Below are 26075 nucleotides of genomic sequence, written 5' to 3' on the forward strand. Positions count from 1 at the left end.
GCCACACTAAAGAAAATAATAATTTTACTCCAAACAATTGCTGCTTGTGCTGGCTATAAACCAGCACGATTATTGTCTGTCTGTTTTGGCCACCGTGCCTTTTTGTTTTCGTTTCTGTTTTGTACAAAGCTTTTATTTACAATAAATATGCCGAACTGTGTCTCTCTTCCTAGTCTGACGTCACCAGAAGTTATCCTGTTCACATGTGGTGTCAAGAAGTGGAAAACAGCGCCTCCATGGAGCAGGTCAAGAAAAGTACGGGTGAATTCTTTTTTGTGAAGAACATTTATTTTTATTTTTTGTGTGATTTTTTTAAAAATAAAAAACAACATGAAGAAAAGGGGGAAGAGTGGCTGATCACAGAGAGACGCGAAGGAGGTGCTGCATCTGAGTGGAGGAAATGGACCAAGGGCTGGACGGCTGCCTCACTTACCTGAAAGGGGAAGAGTGGTGCTTCACCTGTGCCGAGCCTGGGCACTCCACCGTGTGCTGCCTCGTTCATGATCCCCCTTCAGCCGTATGCGCTGGAGAGAATGGAGGAACGTCTGTGGTGCCAGCACTGCAAGGTGATGGAAAACTACACTGGAGAATGCCCCTTTTGGGAGGAAGGGGAATGCAACCTGGTGAGCTGATGGTGGTAGAAGAGAGAGGGAGCTCCGTGATGCAAGGTGTGCACAGTGGATGGGCATGTCAGGAATGGGTGCCCATATGAAAACCCCCTCTTCTGGGAAGAGGTGAAGTTGGCGGAGGACTGGTTCCTCAGGGAAAAAACTCAACTCCAGCCACCTGCCCAAAAGAGGAAGAAGGGGAGGAGCGGCCATTCTCGGAGGAAGGCGAAGGAGCCCGAGCATCCAGTACCCATGAGGGGGCAGCCCAAGCGTCCAGCGTCCATGAGAGAGGAACCCGAGCGTCCAGCACCCACGAAGGGGAGCACGAGCTTCCAAAGCCCTCGAGGGAGATATGGGACTGGCTGCTGGACGCTGAAAACCTGAACAAAACAAATGTTTTCTAAATTCCTTTCAAAAGCATATATGCTAGTTTTTTTTTCTTTCTTTGAAAACCTTGAAAATGGGCTAAAATTACCAAATCAAATCTTTTTCAATAATGTGCCCCTCGCCCAAGAACTGAGATTGCCATTCGTCATTGCCCTGCTGGAGTCAGGAGATCAATGCATTTTTTTTTACATCCCACCCCCGAATAATGAGTAACAGCAAAATGATTTGTGTATGACTTTGTCTCGGAAAAATTACAGATATGTATTTGTACTCTTTGTGTGGAATGGGCCTAGTTTGGAAACATGAGTGCTGTAGTTTGTGTGGAGTATAATTGTAAGAAAAGAAAGTTGGATTAGTAAGAATCTCTTGCCTTTTGGAAATGTAGAGAAAAGCAATCATGTTGTGCTTTTATGTACAGGTTATAAAGCGAAGCCCCAACAAAAACATGCAGAAACTTCCACCATGTGCTGCAGCTAATCCCTGGAAATGCTTTAACTGTCAGCAGCATACGCCACTTGAGTGACTTTATATATCAAAATCTCACATAAAGAATACAAATATTTTTTTTAAAAACTACATACATTTAACTTATTTACCATGGTTTTATTTGTAACACTGATAGAAATGCATTTACTCACTCTCCTGAGCAGCCACAAGGTCAAAACAAAAAGAGCAAGTGCCGGTAGTAAACTGATATTCTACTGTTTTTCAAGTGCCCATGTGGAAAGGTAATACTTCACAAGCCATGCTTAAAGAAAATCTAACAAATGAACATTCATCTGATGAATAATAACACCAGTCTTGGCTAGAAAGAGCTCTTTGTTGCAAGCTGCCAGAAATGTAAACCAGAATATGCTATAAAGTGCTTAAGACAGGCATCCATTCACTTTGTGCTGAATGCGCTGTAACATAAAACCTGTTTTTCTTGTATGCTTTTGTTAATCAATAAAATTACCTAATAATGGAGGAATTTTTTTTGTTGGTTAGAAGGACTCAATATCAGGTTTATTAAACTGGAAACCCTGAGTGTTAGCAGATCCAGTTATTAGACTGACATGGAGTCTGTGACAGTAATTTAAGCCAGCACTGCTTTGTATAATATCTCTAATGAATGTGATAGCAGAACTTTGTCATGGGTTGTTTCATGCCGGCCTCAACCTTTTGTAACAGATTAGAATGCAGGATATCCAGTAGGACTTCAAAATAATTAAAAGCATTGTTAACCGTCCATAGCAAGGGGTGCAAATGCACACCAGCATGTTTAAAATGAACATATGTCATAACTTTCTGAAGATCGCGTAATATCTTTGCATGTGATTAAACATTTTCACATACCACAGTCACAGCTCCGGCTTACCGGCAGAATATATTGTTGAGAGTTGCGGGAGAGCTGAGGGCGATGTAAAAATCACACAGCGCATCTAAAATTACCGTATTACACATAAGTGTAGATTCATATATCAGTATAAACTAAATGAAAATTCATAGCACACTGAGGAATAAGCAGACATGTCTGTGTTAATCACTGTAAGAGTTCTTAATTACCCTAGGGCCTTTTTTTATTTTATTTTTTGTTTTCAGTTTGGAGATACAATAGTGTTTGTAGTATCCCTAGTCACTCCATATAGGAATGTTACCATGTAAATGCAAGTAACGTTAATATGTACAGTTGACTCTGACTCTAATGGTATAAGAGTGTCATTTAGTGCAATGAAGTGTCATGAGTTTTTCATCAGGGAAGACTAGTAGGTATATTTCCTGACTACCCTCACATGAGATTATGTGAGGCGAGTCATTGAAATTTGACACCAAATTAAATGACCCTCCTTCTTGACCTTTTCAGGATCCTTCACTGTATGAAGCCTAATCAACATGTTGATCGACCGTTGAACTTCACTGCAGTCCAAAATACCAAAACACTACGGAAACACCTATATAATATTTCCATTACACACATTCATATACACCATAAAGCCAAAGACAGTATCAGTTGCGAGAATTATTGTAATTGTTCAAGAATATAGTGCTAATATTGATGCATGAAATGCAAAACAAAAAAGGAAAAATATACAGAATATTAAAATATTTGCACAACTACAGTATGCTTAGTGTTCAGCATTTTGGGTTTTTATCTTAACACATTTTTCCAAACAGAGTTTATTTTACATATATTAAAACAGGGATAAAATCTGTAAAAATGTGTTTTTAATTCAAACATCAGTAAAAATCTGGCAACAAATGTGTAATATTTATACATTATTTATACATGTGTAATATGATGCGTAGCAGTTCTGGTTTCTGATTAAGTTTTATGTCCCTGGCATGTATAATGAAGCAGAATCTGTGCAAATCGAGGCCACGTTTTTCCAAGTTAACTGGTACTTTGCGAATGTGTGGGCAATTGCTGTGCTGACAGAGCAAATACCTGCAGAAGGTATGAAGTGACATAAGCACAAAACAAGCCAGGTTTATTCGCCTTGAAATCATAACAAGAAAAGAAAATTGGCAGAACTGGATGGTCCAAGTACCAACTAAATCATCATCACTTTCTGTCAGATATTTACGATTAAGATTGTCGGCGTTAGGCAGTGTTTAGCTGATGGACAGTACTGTCACACAAAGTCCCCAATACATACCCCTCTGCAATAAACAGTGACAGCAAAGCACGGAGCTCTGACAAACTCATTAACACAGTCATTCTGCACTCTTTTATTAAAGTTGAATGTGTCGCTTACTTTCAGTATGTTTTTTGCATTCTGTCAGTGCGAGCATGTACCTCAGTGCAGCAGTATTTGCAACGCAATGCATCCTCTGCCTTATCTGGCCCACTTTGGCTTTTGATATACTTGGAAACGTCATTTTCTTTCCAATATTCATAAACTGATTTACGTTTTCTACCCATACCTCATCCACTCAAAATATTACATTTTCATGTAAGTATTTCAGTTTAGTTTTTGATCAAGCTAGTTACTACGCTCAGCACTTGCCACAATAATCAGACTTTGATTGGCAATTGGCCAACAGAATCAAGTGATAATGTGTTTGTGAAGCAACAGAGAACTAATCACGTGCAACGTTTGAATGTTAGTTGATCCTCTGTCTAAACATATGTGCTGTAACCTAGGATACAGTGTAGAGCTGCTTATTACAATGTCGGAAACAAAATAAAACAGCATTTTAATCAAAATATCATGTATTTCCTAAAAAATATTACAGGGAAATTACTGAACAGTAGACTAAACAACGAGTATAAATCAGTAAAAACTGAGGTTCAGTTAAAAAAAAAATCCTGTCGTTTTAAAGTACAATTCGGAATAAACCGGAAATGCGGAAGACTAAGCATACTGAATAAAAAAGCATGCCACACCAGAGAGTTTAAAATTCATCATGTATTAATGATGACCTTTCACGCCCATCCAATCACCAATCTTCTTTTTTTGCGTGGGTATAGCCATGACTACCGGCCGTGTCTCCATATAATTGGTATTGCTCATCCTTGTTAGACAGCACATTGGGTCTTCCAGTCATGGGTTTGTCAATTGCAGATGATGTTTCTTTGTACTTGTTGATTATGCTTCGGATATCACACCTTGAAAATTGAGTGATGCAAGCTATACTCAATGTTTTTCCTTCTTTATGCAAGTCAAGGTTGTTGTAATAGTAGAAAACTCTAGTGGAGGCTTTGAGTAAATTGTTGATGCACATAATGCTTCAGAGTAGAAAAATGCAACATGTCAAAGACTTTTGCACAGCAGTGTGTATATATACATACAGTGCCTATAGAAAGTGTACACCCCCTTTCAAAATTTCCACCTTTTGTTGCCTTATAGCCTGGAATTTCAAAACAAAGGCTCAACCATGAGCACCAAGGCGCTTTCAAAAGAACTCTGGGACAAAGTTCTTGAAAGGCACAGATCAGGAGATGTGTATAAAAAATATCAAAAGCCTTGAATATCCATTGGAGCACGGTCAAGACGATTATTATGAAGTGGAAAGTGTATGGCACCACCAAGACCCTGCCTAGATCAGGCCGTCCCTCCAAACTGGATGACCGAGCAAGAAGGAGACTGATCAGAGAGGCTACCAAGAGGCCAATGGCAACTTTGCAAGAGCTACAGGCTTTTATGGCCAAGACTGGTCAAAGTGTGCATGTGACAAGAATATCCCATGCACTCCACAAATCTGGCCTGTATGGTAGGGTGGCAAGAAGGAAGCCATTACTCAAGAAAGCCCACCTTGAATCCCGTTTGAAGTATGCCATGTGGCAAAAAGTTTTGTGGTCTGACGAAACTGAAATGGAACTTTTTGGCCTAAATGCAAAGCGTTATGTTTGGCGCAAACCCAACACAGCGCATCACCCAAAGAACACCATCCCTACTGTGAAGCATGGTGGTGGCAGCATCATGTTATGGGGATGTTTATCATCGGTGGGGACTGGGGCACTTGTCAGGATAGAAGGGAAAATGAATGGAGCAAAGTACAGAGAAGTCTTTGAGGAAAACCTGCTGCCCTCTGCAAGAAAGCTGAAACTGGGACGGAAGTTCACCTTTCAGCATGACAACGACCCAAAGCACACAGCCAAAGCTACACTGGTGGCTAAGGAACAAAAAGGTAAATGTCCTTGAGTGGCCCAGTCAGAGCCCTGACCTAAATCCAATTGAAAATTTGTGGCATGACTTGAAGATTGCTGTCCATCAACGCTCCCCAAAGAACTTGACAGAGCTTGAACAGTTTTGTAAAGAAGAATGGTCAAATATTGCCAAATCTAGGTGTGCAGAGTTGGTAGAGACCTATCCCAACAGACTCATAGCTGTAATTGCTGCCAAAGGTGCTTCCACCAAGTATTAACTCAGGGGGGTGGAGACTTATCCAATTATGATCTTTCAGTTTTGTATTTTTAATATATATATTTTTTTCTCAATAAAAACTTTTTTCCCCTTAACAGTGTGGAGTATGGTGTGTAGATAAGTGGAAAAAAATCCTCATTTAAATGCATGAAACTCTGAGGCACTGACACAACAAAATGTGAAAAAAGTTCAAGGGGGTGTTGACTTTCTATAGGCACTGTATATATATCTTGTGGTGAGGGGCCCAGGCTGGTATAATAAATTATTGGTCATGCAGTTGAAGTTCAAACCTACAGGTGTTTAATTAGTTCCACAGGGTAAGGTTATTTTCACAAATACACGAAAGCAAAACAAACAAACAAAATAACAAAAGAACAGAGTTTCAGAGCACTATATATACTGGTTCCTTTTCCCTCTATAAAGTCAGGACGGCTAATCCGTTTCCCTGACACAAAACTCGTAACCAAACACATCTGTTTCCCCGTATTAGAGTGTAGTGCTGGTCTCCCCTACACCGCACCACCTTTGGTCAGGCCTTCCTCCACATCCTCAACCCAGCCTTGATCTTATTTTTCTCTATCTTATCTGTTCTCTTTTTGTTTTGTTTTCTTTTCCTTGCTTCCAAAGCTCTCCTACAGAACCAACATGAGGCTATCAGTCAGAGCCTTTTTATCCAGGTGTCCGTAATTGGTTAACCAATTACCATCACGTCATTAATCATTACTTTAATTATTCAATCCCATCCCACTGTTCTGGCTCAGTGAGAACCAGAGACCTCTACTGGTCAGAATCTAATATTGCAGGAAATAATGCTCTTGTCATTGTCAGACTGACATATTGATTTTGTAGATGGAGTTTGCGGAGGAGGCAAATTCAGAGCACAGCACGTGTAGGTTTAAATGTACCTGGCTGGAATACTATAGTTAACAGCTGTCATACATGTGGGAGTTACCCACTCCAGTGTCTGCTTGAAATCAAATGGCCACATTTACAAGTGTATTTAGTTTCCAGCCTGAAATTTAGTTTTACATTATGTGTTTAAACTTAGAATGGAAGAATGCAATGTTGACATGAGTGGAACCCCCACCCGGAACATGCTGGAGACACAACAGATATGGAATGTCTCTGTCATTTATAAACAGACAGTATGCATCAGTACAGTAATTAAGAGTCACACACAGGTATTTCAATTTGGTAACTAAAACAGATTCCATTTAATCTAATTGTTGTTTATGCAAGGGAAAACTTGGTCACATCGCAAAAAAAAAAGCATAAGATTATTTTTACTTTCATTACGGATCAGAAGAGTGCAATTTCAACTGAAAAAGTCTTTTAAAACAAGCTTTCAATATCAGGGCCATGTTTTGCTTTCAAGTTCAAACTCCATATTTTTTTTCACAATTATCCACAATAGATAAAGTTGGTTATTTTGGAGAAATTAGACTTCAAAACAGTATTTCCACCTGTTTGGTATAAAAAAAATGGGATGGTCACTGTAATATAAAGATTGCATGTATTCTTCGTAGGATGATGAACTCTACACACAAAGTGCACTCCTGTATGTTACTTGTGTCAAGAGAAGTAAACCAATCTCTTACCCAGAAATCATTGTAATATAATCCTTTTTGGCGCCAAAGTCAGTGCCCCTCCTCCATAAAACCCAATGTAATTTCAGTATCATTGTCCAAATTTCAAAAATAAGACAGTAAAGGAAAAAAGGTGGAAGGTGGGGTATAGGTGTGTGGAGTCCATCATCCTACAAAGAAATCATATTACAGGTATTTTTTTTTTACCTCTTTTCATGAACTCCAAAGTTAGATGTTGGTAGAGGAAGCCACAGATAACACAGAGTAAGCGAAAGTAGGCTGAGAGCAAGCCACATCCAAATGATAATGTTTAATAAAGGTCTAAAAGGAGGCCCAGGTAGCAGTGTTGTATATGTCCTGTATTGGGACAGATTTTAGTTTTGCCCATGTAGTAGCCACTCCCCTCACCGAGTGAGTTTAACTAGATTCTGGAGCTGGTTTCTTTTCGAGGCTGTAACAGAACTCGATGCAGGATGTAATCCAATTAGAAATTGTCTGTTTGAAGCCAGGATTGACCCAAGTGTGTGAGCAAAAAAAGATAAACAGTTGTCCCAATGGTCTGCTATCGAGAGACCTATGAACATAGAAATGAATTGCTCTTTGGACATCAATTAAGTGGTGTCTGGCCTCCTCCTCCGATTTCTAAGGTTTTGGGTGGAAATCCGGAAACATCATGACCAAATCCAAATGTAAACCTGTGACAGAGATCGAATGAGTCTTAGTGTTAGATCTCCCTCTCGACCTGTGAGAGCACGGTATACGAGGAACAGAGTACCCTTAATGAAATGGCACGACAATTTATTCCGTAGGGTAGATGGAAGTCGGTCAGTTCGGAAGGGGGCGGAGCCATGGCACCCGAGCTCAGTGACCCAGACGGTAAGCGGCGTGGCATCCGAGGACTGGAGGAGCGGATGCGCTCGTTAACCTCGGGGTCATGGGCGAGGGTAGAAATAGGGGGCATGGCTTGAGTGATCTGTTCCTTTGCATATGGTTAAAACATATAACCGAGAAGGAGCCCGAAACGTGAACGCGACCGTGAGTGTTTTGTGTCTGTGTCCTAACACTGTGTGTCTTGTGTGTTATTGTCTCACTAAGATTACTGAGCACGATCCGGAGCTGCAGCCGCAGGCCAGCGAAAACCCGGACTTCACCACTCACCTGTCTCACTTTCGGAACTGTCTCTGTGTTTGCACCTTTTAACACTTGTATCACGCACTGTCTTTGTGTACGTGTTTAGTGTGGGTGTCGGAACGGGACTTTGGGGTTGCGGGTCAAACCCGTAGGATTATAATTAGAAGTGATACACGCCGCTGTATCACTTCCAGCACCATTATTATTTACAGGTTTTGCCTTGAGGCTCTGGACATTTATTAAATTAAATAAACACCCTTGCACCTGTACCAACGTCTGTCCGTGTGATTATTCTACACTGCACTCACCTGCACGTCATTACCACTTTGCCACAAAACCCCTTTGGTAAGAACTGGGTGTTAGGCCTGTAGACTGGAAGTAGTGCAGCGATTATCAGGGCTTGGAGCTCTACCCTTCTTGTTGATGTCACTGCCACAATAAATGCTGTTTTCAAAGTGAGGGATTTCTCTTCACACGTAGCCATGGGTTCGAACAGTGGTCCCATAAAGTTGTTGAGTACCAGAGTGGCTTCATTGAGGGATGATATGTTTCCTTGGGGGGCCTTAGGTAGTTATTAATCCCCCAAACAAATCTGGACACCATAGGGGTGGGAACCTACCAGGTGACCTTCCTAGCCAGGTAGTATGTTGGAGATTGCAGGGATGTGCACCTTGGTGGAGGACAGAGAAAGATCCTTGTGAAACAGGTGGCTGAGGTAAGATAATAAATTAGATAGATATCTGTGTGGTACAGAGATTTTGAATCACATCAGAGGACAGCTTCTCTCCATTTGCTTGTATAGGCCTGGAAAGTGGAAGGTTTCTTTAAAGTAAGTAGGATGTGCTTTTACAACAGGCCGAGCTACAGGCAGTGGACAAAAAAATGGAAACACCTGGGTAAATGAGGGACACCAAGCATATTGAAAGCAAGGGCTTCCACACAGGTGTGGCTCATGCGTTAATTAAGCAAATAACATCCCAGCATGCTTAGGGTCATGTATAAAAATGCTGGACAGGCCTGGTTGCCTTTAATTATGGCTAGCATGGCTGCAAGAGGAGACCGCAGTGACTTTGAAAGAGGGGTGACTGTTGGAGCACATTAGGCAGGAGCTTCAGTGACCAAGACAGCTCAACTTGCTGATGTTTCACGAGCAACGGTGTCTAAGGTGATGTCGGTATGGAACTCCAAGGGAAAGACATCATCAGCAAAGGGCAACAGTGGGCGGAAGCGCATACTCCAGGATCGTGATATCCGTGCATTAATTCGAAGTGCAAGGCAAAACAGGCGAGCAACTGCAGATCAAGTGACTGCAAATTTCAACCTGAGTCGCGAGCAGCCAGTTTCATTAAAAAACGGTCCGCCGAGAACTCCACAGAGTGGGATACCATAGTGGCCCAATTAAGTGACTTTACATTGCTGTTTCCATTTTTTTGTCCACTACCTGTAATTGCTTCTAGCAATTTAGTATTATGAAACATAACCCTCAATGTGTCAGAATCAGGGTCAAAATTCTGGTTTGCATCAGCACTAATATTAAACTGCAGTAACATGTATAGCTGTTAGCTACACATGGGATGATGCAGCACACTGAAAATCAAGTTAATTTACAAACAAAATAGAAGTGTTTTTTGTACAAAATGAATAATGACAACGACAAAAATAAGATACATTCAGTGATGATTTATTAGAATATATTATATTTTACACATTTCACTGAAGGTCAGTGAAGGTACTACACACCATGCCTCAAAATAAATAGACATAGTATGTGCAAGCATAGCAAATTTATGAGAAGAAATACATTGAAAGAAAAAAAGAAAAAAAATTACAAAAACATAACATGTACAATAATACTGTTAACACTAGGTAATACTTTACAACAAGAAACACGAAAGAAAAAAAAAACTGCAAAATCAAAACTTGTGTATGTTTGATTCTAGTCTGATGTAGACATTAAACATTTACCGAGGCTCAGCTACTACAGCAATAATAAGAATATGCTGTCTGTATGCATATAGTACAATACAACAATAAAACAGTACTTTAGTTGTACTGCATGTTTGGCACTTAGTGATGCAGGCAATATGTATTTGGCTTAATAAATGTGATTATCCATAGCATAAGAAACTTTTTACAATGATTATATAAAATCATATCTTTTTAAAACAACACTATTTTATTTAAAACCGATGTGCAATCTGTTTCCAACTCTGTATGTTTACTAACACTGAATTATTTTTCATATTATCTTCACAAGTGCTAGGGAAGCTAGAGAAACATTGTTTTACTGAAAACACATGAACTCAATAAATATGCACATGGGGGTTTCTTATGACATTCTCTGGCTATAGCAGTTAAAGGCAAGCTGTCTTTTGTTTACCCTAAGGGAAAGTTATCACCTGACGAACAAAACATAAGAGAGTTTTATGCCTTAAATCTGAAATTATAGCAGCCTTCCAATAGTTTTGCAACTCTGGCTCGTCCCTCGGGTTTTATACTGTAAATGCTGTTTTGTTTAGAACTGTATTAATTGTTTGGCAAATTTGAATCAAATAAAAAATTCCTAAGCAAGATGTTATAAAATTGTTAATAATTTAGCACACTGCTAAAACCCATGGTAAGTTATATGCGCCTCATATTCTGTGATTATAAATAAATAAAATAATATTTTTAAATGTACTTCTTGTTTTGGAAAGTAATGAGCCTGTCTACCCAGGAGTCAGTTGAATTTGGTTTTGTGACCGACTTAAAGAAAATATGACTGGCTAATCTGACTTTCCAAAAAAAATACAACTTCAACGTAGCTGAACATTTTCGACTTCAATATGACAATAACAAACCAAACAATGCATATAAAGTATTATAAAGTATTTTAATAGATCAAGGGAGCAGTGTGATCAGAGCCAGTGCAATGTAGTGCACAACTACTGCAGAAAATAAGGAAACCTGACCACAAGTTAATAATATATATATATATATATATATATATATATATATATATATATATATATATATATATATATATAATTTATTATAGGAGAAAAGGTGTTTGTATTTTCTATACAAGTTGCCTATATACTACATTTTTATTATTAATTAAATTACCTGATGCCTTATCCAAGGCAACTTACACCTATCACAATAGAAAACAAAGTAGCTTTTTCTTTGCATCATCCAAATTCAATATGAAAGATTAAAAAAACAATAACAAAATGTGGCACTGTTCGACAAATAGAGACTCAAAGTCTATTTACTGGGATTAATTACAAAAGCATACAGTTTCTCCATCACAATGCTAAACATCAGTCTATGGTGATTGCTTCTACATTGCTTCAGATAACTGTCTTTAGGGAAACAATCACACGTTGTGAAATCACCACGGCACAGCGTTTCAATATGTTGTACATATCTCTCTCAAGGGAGCACACCTTATGATTTGTAAAGGTGAAAAGGGATCTTGCCTTATGAACGCAATGGCTACATTATCAACGGAAATAGAGGTAGCACGGTACAATTTTAGCACTACTATTCCTGAACAAATCTACCTGACCCTGTCCTTTTTTATTATTATTATTATATATTAGAACAAACTTCAGTGGGTGTGATTTTATGTTAAGAGGGGCTATCCTAATACCTTGGATGTCAATCATAAAAATAACCATGCATTGTATTACAGAGGGCGTTACAACAACTTTGTAAGATGTTAGAATGATATTACAGAAGTGTTCTAATTTTACTTACCTAGGAATCGTAGCCTTCCAGGTAAACAACAGGTGTAACCGGATCATTTTACTTGTTCCTGAAGACGGTTTAATGTAATTATTTGTTAAATGTTTCCATTACTACTAATTGCTTTAAGTTTATTTTTTGAACAATGTGCTGTCAATAAGTGTCTCACGCGGTTATCACTCATCAGAAATGTGATCATCAGTATCAATAGCTTCACTGGAATAGGTTATTCCAGTGAAGCTATAATTACTATAATACAGCAAGAGAAGTACCTTTGAATTAAAATATTTTCCAACAGCATGATTCGATTCTATGGTATTAAGAACTGTAAGCTAAAGTTATACCAAGTAAGCTACTGTAAAGCTATAAATATTTGCGAGCCTTTTATTATGCATTTTTCACGTATGAAAAAAAAAAACCAAACATTTATGGCACGAAATCAAATTCCACACATACTTCGTATATTGCAACAGTTCGCCAACATTTCTGGAGCAAAATTTTTTATGGGTGTGATTTGCCAAATATTTTGGTCACAAATATTTATGGCTTTACAGTATGCAGAGAGTTCTGCTTGGTTCTGACATGTGTATATCTTGACTTTATACTGTATTTGTAATTCATATTTAAAGAATGTACAGTACAAAAAGATTAACCTGTTTTGAGATTTCAGTAGAACCAGTCATATCCATAGGGCCAAACATTTTGCATCACCTAGAATTTTAGGACATTTAGGCAGAATTAAAAAAAAAAAACTATTTGAACATAATGTAGATCTTTTAATTAACATCATGTAATCAAAGAAACTACAAAATTATACTTCAAAAGTCTACCGGAAGCCATAATAGTAGTACAGTATTTCATGTTAGATTTTGAAATGTTACGTTTTTAAATTGTCAGTTTTTTGTTAAGTATATGGAAAACTACAAAGCGGTATGTAATTCAATATGTTAACGTAACATTATTCAGCATATTTCATTTGACTTTATGAAGCAAAATTAATCTGGGTGATGCAAAACTTTTGGCCATAGCTGTAGTTGCTTTATTGTCGTCAGGTACATCAGTGTGACAAAAACACCAAAGTATGGCACTGCACGTCTACTATGCAAAGAAAATCAGCGAAAAACAAAGCACTGTAATACAGGATTTGGGTAATTTAGGAAACATCATTCCAAAACCAGTTCTTACCGTGCTTTGTTAGTTCATGCCAAAGTAGGGTTGGCCCCATAATTCCGGGACACTAGACAGGTGGCGATTCTATCAGGAGAGCATCATATTAAAATCGTATTGCTTGAAATTGTATATGGTAAACATTCTATCAAAATAGTGCAATTCCGTCATTAAAGAGAATTCTGCAGTCACCCGCACTCTTTCTCGTTTAACCTTGTAGTTAAGTTTCTATTTATTTAATTTAATTATTTATTCTTCCTGCTTTGCACAGTCCCACCCCAATCAAAAAAACACAGCAAATCAGCAGGCTGTATAGGTCTGATTGATGGAAACGATCCTCACAGGAAGTAATTCCCGCCCCGGACAGGTGTGCGCTTTTGGTAACTAGTTAGCAAAACCATTCAATTCCTTTAGCGGCAATTCACACTCACTTTACATGTTTGGTTAGAGAGATGTGTTGAGAAAAACCTGACCTGTTTTTGCACCATGTTAACCCGAAACAGAAATGGTGTTTAAAAAAAAAACAAAACAGAGCGCACACAAACACAAACTGGCTTTGGAGGTTGGCAAGAAAATGTTGTTTGACCTTTTTTTACGGTACATTAATTATATTAATCACTTGCTTTCTTTTATTGAAAATCATTAAACTGGGCAGTTTGTTTTAAGCAAAGTGATAGTATCCAAAAAGTAAAACCAAATTCACAAACGCTCTGTCTTTCCTTTGTTTATCTGCAACTTAATCCATTCTGCCCTGCTAAACGCTGAATTTACTGTTTTAGACCCATTATAAAAGCTGAATGGATCAGTTTCCATCTGTCCCGTTCAGTTGTTAATAGAGGGTATCATGTCTTACAGGATCGGACATGATAGGTTCTACTGTATTCAGAGAAGTATGTTGATGAATTCCAAATAATGTACGATTCACAATTAAGAAAAGAACTTAAGAACATAAGAACGTTTACAAATGAGAGGAGGCCATTCGGCCCATCTTGCTTGTTTGGTTGTTAGTAGCTTATTGATCCCAGAATCTCATCAAGCAGCTTCTTGAAGGATCCCAGGGTGTCAGCTTCAACAGCATTACAGTGGGGAATTGTGGGGAGGCTCTGATAATTCTTCAATTTGACCCGTGAATTTGACATATTTTGATCATACCAAAATGGCACTGGCCTTCCTCTTCCATGCGTTCCACACTTGGAATGCACATTTCCAAAATCTAGAAAAGGGTTAGTACGGTGGTAGGCAAAGAACATTCTAATCTGGGGGCTAAAAGTTTATAGAATGTATTTTTCTTAATAAAGGGCATCTCCCCTTACAAAGCATTAAATCAGATGAAACTGCAGCAGTAGACAGCTAATAACTATATTTTTTTGTCAGGTGTCTCTCCAGTGTTGTGCCTACATATCACTGAACAGGACTACAGTATATAGACTATTTAATACCATGTCAACACATCCCTTTGTCATCCAGTACTGTACTACTGTTCTAAATGATTTTCAACACAATATCTAAATACTATATTGCTGTTGCTATTTTAAATTAACAAGCAAAACTTAATGTGTGATTATTCAAAACACTTTTTTATGCTACGACTGGCAGTTAATTAATTAAATGTGTTTATGACGTAATAATTATATTACAAAAAAACCCCACAAATAAAACTGTTAATTACATATACATAATATGGTACAAACGCTAAAATATGCATTACAACAAAATAGAAAATATTTGATTTTCATTTAAAATACATTCTGTGGCAGACAACACAGATGTATCTGTATCAAATTTATATAAAAAAAATTCTATAAGAAATTAAAATTGTATATCTTTAATAGAACTGAGGCTTTTGTCTGAGCAAGTGCAATACAGCAAAGCCATTGATACAGGTATCATGTGCCATAACCATTTGCCCTGTTAAACACGTTACAATCCACAAAGCTCATAGACACTGGACTCAGGGCATGTCCGCCAGCAAATATATTATTTCTACAGCGTTGAAGTCAACAGCTGTCTTAAAGTAGAAAAGGTTATACAGGTTCGGAAGGAGAGAATGGGATCTAAAGGCTAAAATAAAATCTCACCGTTTAAAAAATTCTGATTTCTTTCTCTTAAGAGTGCAATACAAAAGTAATGTTCAATTTTGTCGTTTCTAAAATAATAATAATAATAATAATAATAATAATAATAATAATAATAATAATAATAATTACAAAAGTGCTAAACACAATTTTCTTTTTTGATGAAAAAAAAAACCCTCACTAATGCAGACATGTAAACGTGAATCATTACCTGTAACTGTGTAATTTGTAATTTGAAAGCGCTGAAAAATAGTTGCATAGAATTTTAGGCAAACACTATTAACCTATATACCTGATCTCTAATAAGATAAGGCACGTGATTTAAACATTTGAAACAAATTAAGCTACTAATTCTGACATAAAAATGCCTATTAAAATGACCACTTACATTACACTGTAAAATGCAAATTAGACAATAATCTTGACAAAATTAAAGTGGCACCAACAAATGATCCATACACATGTTAATATTGCCATTAGATATTTAGCTGCCTATGTACATAAGGAAATCATTCACAGGTTAGTATCATAAGGTGCAATTAAATAGTGTGGATTTATAATTACCTAACTTCAGGAAAAATACAGTTTTATTTTGTAGTTTGTTAAGGATATTTTATTAAAATAATTGTCACATTATATCAAACCTCCATTCATAGCTCCCATATTATTAACAGAACACTCCTTCAGTCCACATCTTCTGTTTGTAACTATTGGACTTACAATACTTCAAATAAAGACATACATCTTGATTAAACACCAACTATTTCCATGGTTGCAGCGACCTTAACAACAGGGGAAACCTTAGTGCAGTAAAATCATTTGGGGGCAGAATGTTCATCTAGTGCATTGTATTTCTATTCCAACTACTAACATGTGCCTTATCTTATATTCCAACATTTACTTTGAAAGCAAAGGTAAACAAAGAACATGGTTTATAAATCAAAATACATTTCTTAGATGTCTTTGTTTAGATTATGCACTTGTAGTGCAAGAAAGCAAAAGCAATCATCCTCCTCAAAAAAGCTTTGGATTAAAATCCTGCACAGTATAACCAGCCTTTTATTCCTCTTATTTTTTTTGGTTTATCAAGCCATTTTGCCAGTTCACATTCTTCACATAATAAGCTAACCTTCAGAAGGCAGCACTCATGCAAGCAAAAACAACCCGTCAGGCATGGTACGAGAGTTCAAAGTTATGGAAAGCCACTGGATGTTGGGTCCGAGTTAGGTCTTGTTTCTGACTGTTGATGGTGAAGAAGTTGTTTAGACTGAGTGCAATCCATCAAGCTGTAGGGTTCTGGGTAGGCTTCATTTATGGTTCCATTGTTTCCATTTTGGAACTGAAAAGGAAAAGAAAAAAAAGGCGTAAAAAGAACACTGTTTAGAGATTAGGAAAATGTTATGTATTTAAACTTATCAACAAATGTCACTTCTCACTCCGTACTGTAGCTGCCTAATGTTCATTACGTGTGTTGCAAATGTCCTTAATTGCTCCAGGTGAAATTTCACTGCCCACAACTGAACCCTTGGAGAACACATTTCATCTTCAATGTCCCATTATGAAATGGATACAAAACAATACTGATTGATTTCACAGGTGATCAGGCTACATTCTTAATCAGCTCACAGATATACAATCTTTTTTAAATTACTTGTTCTATTTAAATATGTATCCTTCAAACCAATATATTGGTAAGACGCTGTTGCTCACCTTGGGTAAGAATGTCTGCTGCTGTGAGGTCCCCGGATTAAACAACATTCGATTCATCTGATTTACTTGATTCATACAAGTAGATTGAGTTTCCGGCAGACCCTGGTACATAGACACTGCACCCGTGTAATAGGTCTGTGAAGTAATCATACTATCCTGAGGGCTTATTCCACATTGTGGAGTCTCTGGACATGGCTGTAAACTCTCCAGGAAATCCTCCAATTCCTGTGTGTTAAAGTCATTGACTGGATAGTTCATGTGTGTAAGGTGAGGTGGCTGTTGATGTTGAGATACTTCAGATGGCATAAAGTCCTGTGTGCAGTCTGGCTGGACTGTGTTTAGCTCAGTTTTGTACAGGAAATCTTGGGCAGTGCCTTCCAGACGAAAGCACTCGTACTGTTGTGGTGATTGCTGCTGTAGTGGCTGGGGTGTTTGTTGACAGTTTGCAGGCAGTACATTGACTGGGGCCCAAAGTGTGTGCATGCCATTGACCTGCATGTGTTTCATTTTTTGGCAGAGCTGCTGCTGTTGTGGGTTCTGCTGTTGAAGCTGCTGTGAATGTAGCTGCTGCTGTTGTTCTGGGTGCAGCTGTGGATGTAGCTGCTGTTGCTGAAGCATGCCGCTTGGGCTCTGTACCAATGGCTTTTGAAGAGTGCAACTTGAGAACATACAGTCCGATCTCTTCTTCAGCGATTCCTGGACATAGTTTAGGATGTCATCTGCCACATCGGTGATGTCTCCAGGGTCATCCCACTCGACTTTCAGAAACTCTTCATCTTGCTGAATAAGTTCCAGGTCGTCCATACTGATCCCAAGATTTTTCATTAAGTTAGACAACTCATTGTTTCTACCATCCAAAGTACACTCACTTTCCTCTGCTCTCAAAGCATTGTTTTGTGCCACTGGCAAAATGTTATCTTGCCAGTCACTTGACAGAATACCATTTAAGTCATCTTTGGTGTCAATAAATGGGCCAGTTTCAAAAGATATTGTGTTTTGTGCTGGAGCACAGACATAGACAGATTCATCTTGTTTCAATATGGCACCCAGGAGTGAGTCAGGATCCAAGGACTCTTGATCTTTTACTCTGAAGGGAGCTGCTGTGGCTGATGTGCCTTTGGCCTTGGCATGCATAGGATCTGTCATTGCCAGTGGGAAAGTTGTCTCGTACAGTACAGCCTCCCCAGTAGCAAAACTAAAAGGCAACTTTAGATTCCGTTTACGTAAGTTTTCTAACCCCTCGTTATCCCTGAGGAAAAAAAAAATATATATATATATTTATTATTATTGAGCTATTTAGATGCTCCCAGACATTTTTATGCTATGAACTTGTAATCCAAGAAAGCGTATAAATGATCTCTCTCAGGTCACTCTCTCTCTCAGAGTGTATAACGTGAAGCATTTCATGATCTATCTCAAAATGTCTCAAGCTAATCAAATACCTCAGCTGGAAAATATGTGGGTGGTACACAAATAAATAATAAAAAAAAAAAGAAAACACAAACCAGACAGACATTCTTAAGATTTGCCTACCTGTGATTTCAAAAGTACCAATGCATTTTGTCTTTAAACACAAACAGCTTTCATATTGTGCATAGAACACTTTTATTACTACTTTATAGCATGTATAAACTCTGCATGTACTTACGAAAGAGCTCTTTGGGTAGCAATGATATACTCTGGCCTTCCATTTTTGTACACCAGGCGTGCGTTTGCCTGAACCCAGGCCCATCGGTTCTGTTTGGTAAGGAGTCTGAACACAGTCATGCCACTCTCTCCGGTCTTAATCACTGAAAGATGAAAAGTTACACACTGTAGTACTGCATCTATTCAATTAGTGAGAAGCTGTGTAGCACAGAGAAAAACCCCAATCAAACCAATGATCTCTGCTCTATTCAATTTAATAATTGTAGAAATAGCCACATTTATTATCATTTTAATTGCATCACCATTGAGAATAAATGATGTCCATAATATTGAACAGCATTCCTTGCAAAACACCTCATGACCCATATTTAGATTCTGAAAAAAAAAAACTAAAACAAATCACATTATGGTAATACCAGACTCGGTTGTAGAGATGCCCTTTAAAAACCGAGTGATCGCCCCACCCCAACTTCAAGCTGAAAGGTTACAGTTTACATCTACTCTCGATTATCCTATTTGACTTCATGTGTGTTATTTTTTTTTTCCAAAAGAAAATCTAAAGCAAGGTCATTTCTACAAATTTTTTCTGCACCAGTTTCTTGACATGTTGGCACAATAAAAGCTCAAAAGCGCGGTAATTATTAATGCATGAATAATAAACTAAAGGAAAACCAATGTAAGGCAAGATAACATGGATGTTTAAGGTTACAGAAGAGATGGCTATACTCACTTCGTATGTGGTTCTCAGCACAATACAGCATATCGGCTGCATGAATAAACTGATATCCTGTTCCACGATAGCACAGCTCGGCCTCCGTGTAACCCAGCACAATCTTTCCTCTGCAGAACAATAAAATACAACAAGACCTTTTACAACATAAACAATTACAACATGATATAAAGTATTACCATCCTTTTCAACACTTTATCTGTACAACACAGCAAACCTGTATAGATGTACCGTTTATACCCCCTCCCCTTCAACTACTGAACCTCAATAAACTGCAATTGACTTACAATGTGGTGCTGGATTGGGCTGAGGTGTCAAAAGAAAATAGACTCCTACTAGGTTCTGTGTGGTCCACCTCCAAAGCTCATATGCAATCCGTTATGTTAAAACTCAAAAACACATTTGCCAATGGTTAATTCCCCTTGGCTATAGTTTTCAGGTTCTCAAGTTCATTTTCTATATATTGAACAAAAAATATAAAGGTTTATGTTCACGCTGTGAGCAAGAAACCATATTGTTCAGAATACTGACTTTGAAAAACATTGCATTTTAATGGTGAGTGTAAAATTATACAAAACATTCTGTGCACCACATTTGATTGTATGAAAACTTGCTGCATAATGTTGTATATCTCATAACACAGAAAAAAGTAAACCTTTACAAGCACCCTTGGTTGCCAAGTACTGTGCACTTGACTGCATGACCCCCAAACCAGCATTATGAGCAGATGTTTCAGAATCCAGACCAAAGCTGCCTGTATTTCATTGACAGCTAATTGTTTCAAGCTCTATAAACAAATGGGGACATTAAGCTGTGGAAAGCTGTATTTATGCCATTTACTGTTTTCAGTCATTTGTGCATCTTTATTAAAGGTTTGTTTGGCGAGTAAGCAAAATCTCAAAGAATGTAGCAAAATATTATATTCTATCATCTTTAGAATTTGAATTTGTTAAAACAGTAGAGGTTTTGTGAAATACATTTTCATATTTAAAAGTATAGACGAAGAAAAAAATCTACAAAAGTTCAGGTTTGATTGGTTTGGCTTGGTCAAGTCCTGGAATCACCCAAAGGGATGGTCTGATACTCACTTGGCATCGCAAGCTGTAGGAGTAAAGTCCAGCTTGTGCTTTGTTCTGAAGATAAAGTTTTTGGTACGGATCTCAAGGATGGATGGGGGTTGCAGGGGAGTAGCCACCACAAACAGGGCCAGCTGAGGAGGGATTATGGAACCATCTTTGGACTTCTTGTTCTGTCCATGCAAAAACTTCAAACGACCTTGGAAGTTCAGAGCCTGAAGATTTAACAAACAAATAAACAACATAAAATCAATTAACAACAGGGACAAAAGAGAGAGTTGGAGAGGTGGCTTGCTTTCAGACTGTTCTCCCACTATCTTTACTTTTTTGTAAGGAGAATATAGTGAACCTGTATCATATTTTGAAGCTGTGTGTTAAAAGACAAACAACTGAGAAGTCATTTCAGCCCTAAAACATGCCTTAGCCTTCACTTAAGACTGCCCTATTCAGAAGTCTATCAGATAAAACTGACTGTGTAAAACTGAAAAGAGCTGCTGCAGGCTATTTTGAGGAATACAGTTCAGCAGTCATACAGACACTCCACTAGACATTACAGTGAAACACTTTAAGAAGTAGGGAATCAGTACATTATGGTGTATTTAAAAACAGTTTTTAGATTTAGACTTAGCACGCAAAGCCATCAGTAAAATCACTTCCTGTACCAGATTAGTTGCAGATGACCCTTACTTGAACCCAGTGAAATGCTAGAAGATGAGAAACTTCTTATGTAACTAACCAGATTGCAGTGTTCAAACAGAATGTGTTGCATTTTTAACCCCATGCCCTACTAAACAAACAAGGTCACATTTATAACAATAAAGCAGAACAGGGTTATCTGTAGACTTCAGAATTTAATGTTGAATAATTAAAAGTGTATAGTACCCTGTAAAAATAAACGTACAGTATATATTTTCTTTTTCATAAATCAAGATAACAGAAGACTTCACTCACAAGAAATCCAGAGGAGTTGTCCAGAAGACATCTTAACCTGCAGACAAAGTTTCTTTCTAAAAATGTAGAATTCTCCGGAGGAAGCTTCTCTGGATTGTAGTAGGTGACTGGTAAGGAAAGCCCATTGTCTGCAGCTAAAACAAAAATATTACACATTTGAAGCGCTGATACAATAAAGTGAGCAATGTTGGTGTATCCTTTTTTTTTTTTTTTTTTTTTTTTTAGCCTTTTAGATTTGAGAAGGAAACTATCCAGCAAAACAACAACAACAACAAATTGTGTTCAGTTCACTATCACTTAATTTGTTTTCTTTTTTAATTCAGGCAATACTGTGAGACAAAATGAAATGTACATATTGAGCACACGTGCTTCTTGCACAACATTTTATACCAAAACAAACTGCTTTAATTCAGCACATAACATTCAAACAGTTTTGAAGTACGTGGACGAGGAACACTAAAAATTAGTGTTTAGCTTCAGATATGTTGCAAATACTGGATATTATAGGAAAACTCTACAAAGTAGCTGCTGAGGTCCCACTTGTATGTAATTAATATTGAAAGCCCCATTTAATCTTCTAGAGACAATTTAATGTGTTCAGGTGTAACCTGTAAAAAAAGCCTTCACCCCAAAATCACCATCATCACTACTTCTACCATACAGAGAGACTTACTAAGCTGCAAACCCACCACACTTTCTAATTTACCATTTTGTTTCACAAGAAGTAGAAAATAAAAGCGCTGATTATGCAGAGCAAAACGTTATATTTTTCTAGTACTTTTTTCATACTGTATTAAAAAACAAGCAAATACTGAACATCACCAGCCTTTTATAAAACAAAAGCAGTATATCATTTACAGGGTAATAAATTACAGTACTAGTACCTTGCCTAAAAACAAGAATGCGATGTTCAACAAAATTTCTTAGAAACATTATTTGCACTCCTACTACCTGGACTAATTTTATAATGATGCAACCATGTTACCCAGCAACACACCTGGCACAACATTTGTTGTATCATAAGCTAGCAATGTATCCCTATGAAGGACAGGGTGAACTCAACAGATCATTTAAAACTCTTGTCAGACATGTTATTTAGCCATCTAGATCACCCAGCACTGTCATCAGGAATCAAATGGAAAACCACTGGCATTCTACTTTAAACTGCTCATCAAGATGAATAGGCTAAAATCACACAGACGTTTAGCGGCAGTATACAAATTATGCAGTTCTGAATTAGGATGGTTCCGACTTCTCATGTTGGCCATATGAAGTATGAAGATGGATCTCTTTTTATGGTAGGCCAGAGTACTTAATTTTAAAATCTAGAAATGTACATTTTGTATAATCAAAGGATATAACAAAATATGTTAGTATCCTTAAAAATACTGGTGACTCGCTTTGGTATGGCACTCTTTTTTAAAAGTGCACGACCCATGGAATACCATCTTACTCCAGAGTAAACTGGCCATTACATCTATGCTGACTGATAACAGCTGTTCACTATATAAAGTTCAGACAGCAAGCTGTGCCATGTAGCATGTCTTCAGATGGACAGTGTAAGACAATCATGGGCTAGTGTGAAAACTGAGCAGGCTCAGTAACAGAATCAGTCCACTTTATGGCAGCGACATCAGCTGTGAGTCATAGAGAGATGTGAGTATTTAGTTTTACATGATCCAGTATCACTTGGCCCGTCATATAAAAACATGGCTTGCTTTGAGATCTGACAGTTATTTCCTTTATCTTCTACTCAGCAAAATCGAATGACAGATTGGTACAGATGACAACTGTGTTGTCTACATTTCTGCGGTAACTTCCCAAGACTGCTGCAGACGTAGAATGCTTTGACCTATTAGGGCTATCTGGATGAAGCCATTGGCTGATTCTCCATTTGTGTGTCTGTGTAAATTGGACATTTATCCCTGCAAAAAGGTACATTTATAGTAGATGATTTCCATAATCAAACTTGCCTGAGTGTAGGTGCAACCTTTTTTCTACGATACAAGCATTGCTCAACACTTTCTTGAAACCCTACCATGATGACCAGTGTAATGTAACCCAACCAGACGAAAACTCACCTGGTACAATCGGCCCTGAATCAGGTGGAGGGCCTGGGTTCAGGGCCCAGTGAAGCTGACGCTGGAATTCTGCTCTATCTTCTGTATGGATGAGTTCGTAAACACTCTGGTGGATGACATCTGACTGCAAAAAAAAAGGTACAATTCCTTTAGTGAAGATGATTTATAAAATGTAGCCTCAAAATCGGTGATGACCAAATGCTATAGAATTCGAATTAGGCAGAAACTATTCTGGAGTTCATACCTTTAATTGAACCAACACAGCAGTTGAAAATTAAATAGGTAGACAAACATTGCCATTTTTTTATTTAACCCTCTGTGGAAGGGTGGGGGTATTCACTGACACGGGAGACAGAGGATTTTATTTGGAAACACCGCACAGGTGCCCAGATTTATTTATTTTTCTTATTAGTTGTTTTAGTTAGTTTAGCCCGCAGAGGGCGCTGTTGTCCGTGGTCTGGATACTACCGACAGTAAACCAGGACCACGGGGTTACCAACACAGGTATCCAACTCCGTGCACCTTCAAGTGCTCAAAAGTAGTAATGAAAACAGAAGGCGAAAGAAAAAGGGAAAATAAAATACAGTAATAAAACTACAAACAAAAGTGCTGCTTATGCAGTGCCCCCACTGCCGCTAAGCCGGTCAGCACGGGTCTCCGTCCTACACTCAGTTGTTCCTATACACTGGGGTTGGCCAGGGTTCCCCGTATATCTACACACGTCCCCTCGGGTAGGTAATTATTTCTTTTACTTTGTAAATTATTTTTACGGAAGGCTGTCCCCTCAGTCGGGCTCGCCTGCTCCTTGTTTCACGCTGGACTCCTCTGCCAGCGACACTGTATTTCCCCCAACACGGCCACCCGAGTGCACAACCAAGCCAGATCTTATGGGCCAAGCAGTCTCCCAAGGCCCGCCCCCCAGCCACTCAGAGAGAGGGAAAGCACACACACCCTTTTCCCCACCTCTCCGTGGCATCGCCATGACCGACAGGCAGATCCCACGAGACTGCTGCCCTCTACCTGCAGTAATACGAATGTGCCAGACAGTCAGTCCAGATCTCCCCTGTTACACATTCTCCCCCTCAGAATGGCACCACCGGTCCATTCGAAAATCCTACAACCCAATGCCTTCCCGAGAGAAAAAATCTGCGTTTTGATGCAGTTTCCCTGCTCGGTGGACTTCCCTGAAGGCATAGGGCTGCAGGGCCAAGTACCACCGCGTGATTCTGGCGTTGTTATCCTTCATCCGGTGAAGCCATGCTAAGGGGGCATGATCTGTAATCAGGGTGAAGTGTCGCCCCAGGAGGTATTACCGGAGTGACTCGACTGCCCATTTTACTGCGAGACACTCCTTCTCGATGGTACTATTGTTTTTCTCGCTGGGAAGGAGCTTCCTGCTGATATACAGGACCGGGTGCTCGCTTCCCCGCACCTCCTGAGACAACACCGCCCCGAGACCTGTCTCTGACGCATCCGTCTGCAGGGTGAACCTCCTACTAAAATCAGGACTGCATAGCACTGGCTTGCTACACAGCCTTCGCTTCAATGCGAGAAAGGCTCTCTGGCACGGCTCCGTCCACTGAACCGTATTTGGGGCAGCCTTCCTGGTGAGGTCTGTCAAAGGAGCAGCGAGCGTGGCGAAGCTCGGGATGAACTTCCTGTAATAGCCCGCTAGTCCCAAGAAAGAGCGCACCTGGGTTTTGGTTGTAGGGACTGGCCAGTCAGCCAAGGCTTTCACCTTACCAATCAGCGGTCTGATCTGGCCACTCCCTACTCGATACCCCAAATACTCCGACTCACTCTTCCCAATGGCACATTTCTTTGGGTTAGCAGAGAGCCCAGCCTCCCGCAAGGATTGCAGCACCGCCGCTACCTTACGTAGATGACTCGGCCAGTCCTCACTGTGGATAACCACGTCATCTATGTAAGCAGCGGCGTACTGCTGATGGGGCCGCAAAATGCGATCCATCATCCGCTGGAAAGTGGCTGGTGCTCCGTGCAACCCAAAGGGCATGGTCCTAAATTGGTACAACCCGAAGGGAGTCGAAAACGCCGTCCTCTCTCTGGACTCTGGGGTCAGGGGTATCTGCCAGTACCCCTTCGTTAAATCCAGTGTCGTCATAAAATGAGCCGTGCCAAGACGCTCCAGCAACTCATCTACCCGGGGCATGGGATAAGCCTCAAACTTCGATTTTTCATTAACTCGCCTGAAGTCAATGCAAAATCGAGTCGACCCGTCCGGCTTATCCACTAAAACAATTGGGCTATTCCAGTCATTTTGGGACTCCTCTATTACCCCCAGTCTGAGCATCTCGTCAATCTCCGCCTTTACTACCTGCCTTTTGCGCTC

The 26075-nt window shown here is 39.0% G+C and overlaps 1 protein-coding gene across 1 annotated transcript in view; it reads right to left on the minus strand.

Annotated features, from left to right (window-relative positions):
• Positions 1-15264: 15264 nt before the first annotated feature.
• Positions 15265-26075, minus strand: part of ahr1a (aryl hydrocarbon receptor 1a) — a 74317-nt gene continuing 63506 nt past the window's right edge. The window contains exons 5-11 of the mRNA XM_034058697.3: positions 23726-23849; positions 21645-21778; positions 20706-20908; positions 19618-19727; positions 18889-19030; positions 17241-18489; positions 15265-16869 (exon numbers count right to left, since the gene is read on the minus strand). Of these exons, the coding sequence (XP_033914588.3) occupies positions 16723-16869; positions 17241-18489; positions 18889-19030; positions 19618-19727; positions 20706-20908; positions 21645-21778; positions 23726-23849 (2109 nt within the window). The 3' untranslated portion in view covers positions 15265-16722. The remainder of the gene's footprint in view (positions 16870-17240; positions 18490-18888; positions 19031-19617; positions 19728-20705; positions 20909-21644; positions 21779-23725; positions 23850-26075) is intronic.

Source organism: Acipenser ruthenus, chromosome 3, assembly GCF_902713425.1.
Source record: "Acipenser ruthenus chromosome 3, fAciRut3.2 maternal haplotype, whole genome shotgun sequence".
In the NCBI taxonomy this organism is placed as follows: domain Eukaryota; kingdom Metazoa; phylum Chordata; class Actinopteri; order Acipenseriformes; family Acipenseridae; genus Acipenser; species Acipenser ruthenus.